The sequence below is a fragment of the Echinops telfairi genome, unplaced genomic scaffold, assembly GCF_000313985.2.
Source record: "Echinops telfairi isolate 266 unplaced genomic scaffold, ASM31398v2 ScPeMD7_7424;HRSCAF=8462, whole genome shotgun sequence".
NCBI classification, from domain to species: Eukaryota; Metazoa; Chordata; class Mammalia; order Afrosoricida; family Tenrecidae; genus Echinops; species Echinops telfairi.
The window spans coordinates 73,375,513-73,382,352 of NW_022111324.1; the positions used below are offsets into that span (position 1 = coordinate 73,375,513).

General features: G+C 40.9%; 1 protein-coding gene across 4 annotated transcripts in view; it reads right to left on the reverse strand.

The window, feature by feature from the left end:
• The window catches only part of NVL (nuclear VCP like), a 138,859-nt gene that overhangs the window by 22,952 nt on the left and 109,067 nt on the right, over positions 1 to 6,840 (reverse strand). For all 4 annotated transcript variants that reach the window (XM_045298132.1, XM_045298131.1, XM_045298130.1 and 1 more), the window contains one exon: positions 995 to 1,071. In XM_045298132.1, the coding sequence (XP_045154067.1) occupies positions 995 to 1,071 (77 nt within the window). The remainder of the gene's footprint in view (positions 1 to 994; positions 1,072 to 6,840) is intronic.

Sequence of the window (6,840 nt, forward strand, 5' to 3'; positions counted from 1 at the left end):
CAGAGACAATATACACTAATGTAGACAGAGACAATATACACTAATGTAGGCAGAGACAATGTACACTAAGGTAAACAGGTAGCGGAAGACTGCACTAGTACCTTCTCTCAAATTGAGATGAGAGGCATTGAAAGAAAAAAAAAAAGTTCGAAAATGGATTTGAAGACAAGCCCGAGGGAGCGATGCCTCTGTTGGTTAAACTTCCCTTTCATTCTCCTCCTCCATGTGGGAGAAAGTTAACAAATTTACTTGCAAACAGATGAAAAAAAACAAGAAAGGACAAGAAAAACCAACAAAAGCCCCGAAGGCGGAAATGTTCGATTTCTTGCTTTTACTAAAGGAAATCAGTAGGTGTGCTATGAAAAAGACAATCTTGGGGCCTGGAAGATGTAGCGCGGTGGGTTATTTCTGATGAAGTGCTGCAGTGCCTGGTTGATTTGGCAGTCAGCACTAAAATGTCTGCCTAATATTCTGCTAGAAAAGATAGACCTCGTAGGCAGCCTCCCAATGGCTACTCCCTTCATGCAGAAAACAGCAGCATACAAGATCTAGGTATTATATTGGGTGTTTTGTGTGAATTTCATTTAATCCTCTGCAAAACTGGTGAGGTGGACACTATTCTTCATTTTATAGAACAGGAAACTGAACCTCAAAGTTATCTTTTCATGACAGATTAGTTTCAGCTTTGTATTCTTTTTTTGGTACGTTATTCTTTCTGTGATGAAAGGCATGCTGAAATCACGGGTGAAAACATTTTCTGATGTAATGGGAGTCTGATACAAGCACATGGGTTATGTATGTCACGTCCCACATGGTTTCTAGTGCCAAGAGTGGTGGGGTGAGGCCTGGTTCCTCAGATTCACAGAGTTCAACAGGTCCCCTTCAGACAGTAAGCTATAGTACAACTTTATAATACTAGCAATTTCTCAAGAACTCTGAGAGGCTAAAAATGTCAGTGGGTGATATATGTCCCACTTGAGATTTCAATACTTACGTATAGCAATCACAGCGGATATCACTAGCAATTGCTTCCAACTTTACCTCTGCATCCAGTGGGGGTTTGGTGCCATTCTAAGAGAGAATGGAACATGGAGAATTTTTAATTGAGGTTTGAAAGATCAATACTACTCCACACAGTCGCTACTTGACCAAATGAATGTTACTGACTCTTGGGCCAAATACTGTAAGACTTTTACAAGCTTCAATTTTTGAGCATTGAGGTTAAGAAGTAGTTTACAAACTTGGAAAAGCTAAAGGCAAACAAAGAGTTCGTGTGCTGTTGCAGCAAACGCAGCACAGAAACACGTGGAAGGTGTGAGTGAAAAGGGCCCGCTCAATCCTTCCAAAGACACAGCCACTTGTTTCCCTAATTAAATGACACACACGCTTCTTTACCTAATTAAATATGACCTCGTGCTTCGTTCTGCTGTGCATGGGCTGTCCGTAGGTAAGAGAGGTAAAATAATGCTGCACTGGCCGAGAGAGGATGAGCAGTGACCTGCTCACTCATGAGAATTCAGAGCTCTCTGAGCTCCAAATGTTCTTAGTCCTCTATCTCTAACTCATTGCCACCTGTGGTGCCAACTCTTCTTCAACTCACACCAAGAGATGCTGAGAAAGTTAAGGGACAGAACAGTCTGAGAATTTTGGCAATGTGCCTTGCACACAAACAGTATGTACTTAGTAATAGTTTTTCACAACAGAAGTTGCAGAGGCAAACAAAACGGTGTCGAGTAACTTAAAATGTAAGGCACACTAGCTATATGGTCGGTTCATGAGTGTTTGCTCTGATCTGATTCATGGCGTATATACACATGGAAAATAGTCATATCACTGCAACAAATAATAATATGCAAGGAAATAGCTTTGAAAGAAAAGCACACAAAAATTGAATATATATATGCTATTAAGCTTGGAAGTAAGTGTGCCATTAGTGTGCTCCCTGAAAGTGTCAGCAGAAACCAGCTTCCAACACTCAAAGAGCCAGAGGCGCAAACGTACGGCTAAAATACATAAAGTTTATACTAAAATCATAGTGGATGAGAAAGATAGGAGAGAGAATACATAAAGGAGTCAGACGGTTTATGGTACATGCTCACCTCAACTCCTCTTGATGAACCAATTGGAACTCGGAGAAGTGAGAGAATCTTTACTATCTTGGGACATTTCTAGGTAGCCTTAAGACATGAACTTTTTTTCTATTTTTTGGGGGGGTTATTGTTTGGTTTTCTTTTGTTGCTTTGTTTTGCTCTCTCTTACTTTTGTGATTATTGTCTCTGCATGTCTATCTAGATAAGATAGGCGGGATAAACAATCCAGAGGAGAAAACAACGGATAGTTCTTGGGGGGACAAGGGAGAGAGGCAGGTGGAGGAAAAGAAGGGAGGTGTCAACCAGCCCAGGCACAAGGGAACAATAAGTGATCTAAAATCCATGGCGAGGAGGATACAGGATGTCTGATGGGGCTTGTTCAGGGGTAATGTAGTCGAGATGAATTACTAAAAGCCGAATGAAGGCCGAACATGATAGTGGGACAAGAGCAAAGTAAAAGGAAATAGAGGAAAGAACTAGGAGGCCAAGGACATTTATGGAGGTCTAAATACAGGCATGTACATATGTAAATATATTTATATATAATAATAGGGAAATAGATCTATGTACATATATTTATATGGTAAGTATTAAGGTAGCAGATGGACATTGGGCCTCTACTCAAGTACTCCCTCAATGCAAGAACACTTTGTTCTAATAACCTGGTTATGATGCTCACCTTCCTGACACAATCGATGAAGACAAAATGGGTGCAATAAGCAAATGTGGTGAAGAAAGCTGATGGTGTCTGGCTAGTAAACAAGCGGCCATCTAGGTCAGAAGCAACAAAGCTCACATGGAAGAAACACACCAGCCTGTGTGATCATGAGGTGTCAATATGATCGGGTATCAAGCATCAGAGAACAAAAAATCTTATCATTGTTAATGAGGGGGAGTGCGGAGTAGAGACCTAAAGCCCATCTGTAGACAACTGGACATCCCCTTACAGAAGGGTCACACGGAATAGACAAATCAGTCAGGGTACAGTATAGCACCGATGAAACACACAACTTTCCTCTACTTCTTTAATGCTTACTCCGCTCCCATTATCATGACCTCAATTCTACCTTAAAAATCCAGCTAAACCAGATCATGTACACTGGTATAGATCAGAGCTGGAAACACAGGGAATTCAGGACAGATAAACCTCTCAGGACCAATAATGAGAGTAGCGATACCAGGAGGGGAAGGGGAAGGTGGGGGAATAAGGGGAAAACGATCACAATGATCTAAATATAATCCCCTCCCAGGGGGACAGACATGAGAAAAGTGGGTGAAGGCAGATAATGGTCAGTGTAAGAAATAAAATAATAATTTATAAATTATCAAGGGTTCATGAAGGAGGGAGCTTGAGGGAGGGTTGGAAAAAAATGAGGAGCTGATTACAAGGACTCAAGTTGAAAGAAATGTTTTGAAAATGATGGCAACATATGTATAAATGTACTTGACACAATGGATATATGTATGGAGTGTAATAAGAGCTGTATGAGCCCCCAATAAAATTATTTTTTTTAAAAGCAAAGTTCATGACGGTATAATTTATTTAATAAACAAAGTCAACTTATTTGGAAGAACACAGTTAATAAAATATGTCCTCAGGTTAAAAAAAAAAAGACATGCATATTCAGTCGTTACATACGTCACAGCTGGGTGGTATCTACATTAAGGTCCCTAAGCTCATAGGTGAGGAAACCTAATACCTGCATTGGGGGCTGGGTGACACTGCACCAAGAGCAAAAGCAATAGAGGAATCGTCCGAAAAGTTGACAGAAACATTAGTTTCCAATTAGTGAAAACAAGGGCTGAGGATTCTCTGGATTACTAAAATATAATTTATAAAATAGAAATGTGACAAAGTTTTTTTACCTGTACTAAGAAGTGAAAAAAAAAAAGTGAAATGAAAGAGGAATTCTGTTAGTCTCGTGATGCAATTAGAAAATAATTTAATGGCATCTGTAAAGGTTGTGAAACAAAACATATAAACACTTCAGAGGATCAGTTATTCAAATGGTGCTAGCAGGTACACAGCTAGGAGATAAGGGCTCACGACACATGCAACCCAGAAACAGGAATGGGAATAATGATACCAAAAGGGTTGGGGGAAGGTGGGAGAGGAGGGGAGGAAGGGGAAACCAATCGTAATAATCGACACATAACCACACACACACACACACACACACACACACACACACACACACCAGGGGACAAACAACAGAATCCATGGGGAAAGGGAGACAGCGGTCAATGTAAGATATGAAAATAATAATTTATCAAGGGGTCACGATGGTGGGGGGGAGAAGCTGATACCAAGAGCTCAATAGAAAGTAAGTGTCTAGAAAATAATGATGGCAACATATGTACAAGTATGCCTGATACAACTGATGTATGGATTGCTATAAGAACTGTACGAGCCCCCAATAAAATGTTCTTTTAATAAAATTAAATGGTGCTAGGATATAGAGTATTTAGAACCTTTTTATGTCAATTAGTTTTTTCTTAATACTTATTTTATTATCTTTTAGCGAAGACTTTTAAAAAAAATCTCAAATATGTGGTGATGACAGAACGCTATACCAAAAGAATTAAGGGGGGCAGGAGGTGGGAGATTTTTTCCACACACCTCTAAAAAACTCCTGGCCCATTTACACTATCATTCCCTCTAACTCTAATGTGTATTGCATGTTGTAAAACAGCCAGGCTGAAGAACTAATTTTGGAAGTACTGCTTTTCTGATATTTCAATAATTAGCACGAGTTTTTAGTCACACAACTCTATTGCTAGTCACATAATACGAGTTTAGAATCAGCCATGGTTTTTCTTTCACACACTTGATTGTAAAACGTAAAGAGAAAAGGAACGTAATCAAATTAACAACCTGACAATCATCACTTTTCAATTTCCTTGAGCATATGCCCGAGAACAATTCTACGTCCTGCTTTTTTGAGAGATAGGCTGGGAATAACACACATTTGGATACTTGGATAGTCAAAGTGCTGTTTTAAGGATCAAGCCCAGTCAGACATGTAAAATGAAAATGCTGTCTGAGCTTGAATGGCTATTTCACCAGAAAGGCATTCAACGGGCCACCAAACACGTGACAGATGCTCAGCACCAGTAGCCATCAGAGACGCAAATCAAGACCACAGTAAGACACCAGTCACACTCACTGGGTTGGCTAGGGTTAAAAGCAAACAAACTAACTGAAAAAATAATAAATCTTGACAAGGATGTGGACAATTTGGAATTCTTATCCATGGCTAGTGGGAATACCAAGTAAGATACCAAGGAGCCCTCATGGCACAATGGGTGAACTCAATGGTCGGCCTTTCAAACTCAACAGTCGTACCACAGGAGAAAAATGAGGCTGTCTGCTCACACAAAGAATTACAGTCTCAGAAACTCTGTAATAGGGTCGGGTTGCTGAATTACAATGGACTAAATGGCAGTGGATTTGTGGAAAACAATTGTGGCAATTTCTAAACACACTAAAATTAAACTTTTCATAGGACCTAGCAATATAATTCCTAACTATATACTCAAAAGCAAAGACTCAAAACGTGATTTTGTACATCAATGTTCACTGCCACACTAGCCAAAATGTTAAAATGAACTAAATGCCCATGGACAGACAAATGGACAAAGAAACTGTGGTACATACATACATGCAGCTGATAGCAGACCTGAAAGCTTGATGCCTGCTACAGTATAGAGGAAGCGTGAAGACATTACACTGAGTGAAATAAATCAGGCAGAGAAGGGTGAAATATCCTCTAGGGCTTTTTCAGATGGCTTTTTTGCTTTCCCCCCAGCTTGGCAAATAGAAACGTTATTACTTTTATGCTTTGGGGTAGGTGTTTCCTGGGCTGGAGCTTTGGCAGGCCCAGCCTTCTCTTTCTGGGCAGGAGGCTTCGTGCCAGCTGCGGCCACCTCCGTTGCTGGAGCCTTTGCCCCGGTTGTTCCCTTCACCAGACTTGCTTTTCTGGGAGAAGCTTTCAGGAGTGCCGCCCTTTGAAGCTTCTTGACTTCATACTTTATTAGCTGGTTCCTCATTTTCTTTGCCTTCGTGACTTTGAAACAATCAAAACCTGTCCTTATGGCTTTCTCTTCTCCGGCTTCAATCTTTTGGGCCCATCTTGTGGCCTCCCACTTTGTACGGACAGCCACCTTCTGCCAGGCTTTGTCGGACATTCCTCTGCCGGGCACTGTGGGAACTTGAGGATGACATCGGTGAGCTGCATACATTCGAAAGGCACGGCCTGCGTCCTTACTTGAGCGCAAGGGCCATCAACCAAAGCCCGGGTCTGATCATTCACATCACAAGTGTGACCACTTTCCCAAAGGAGATGTAGGCCACCGGGCCAACTTCCAGGAGGCACCTGAATACTATCTTGGCAGCATTTGGCAAGAAGTTGAGAGAGATATTTTAAATGGCATTTATTATAAGAAATGGAAGAAAAGAAAAAAAACACCTGCCTGGGAGGAATTTTTGTGCTAAGCCTCTTTCTTGCTATCACAGCAGAAACAGCTATCATATATAAAAAAGTAGGTCATTGCTCACCCTAATTTTAAGAAGACTAGGCTCCAGAAGTAGTGCAAATGACTAACACAGCAGGCTGCTGATTGAGAGGTTAGCAATTCTATTAAAGAGGCATCTTGGTGCCTGCCCCTCCCCTGAGAAGAATGTATCTCAAAGGATGGCACTGAATATGCAGCTTCAGGAGAAGGATATATCTGACCAGAGCACACAGGA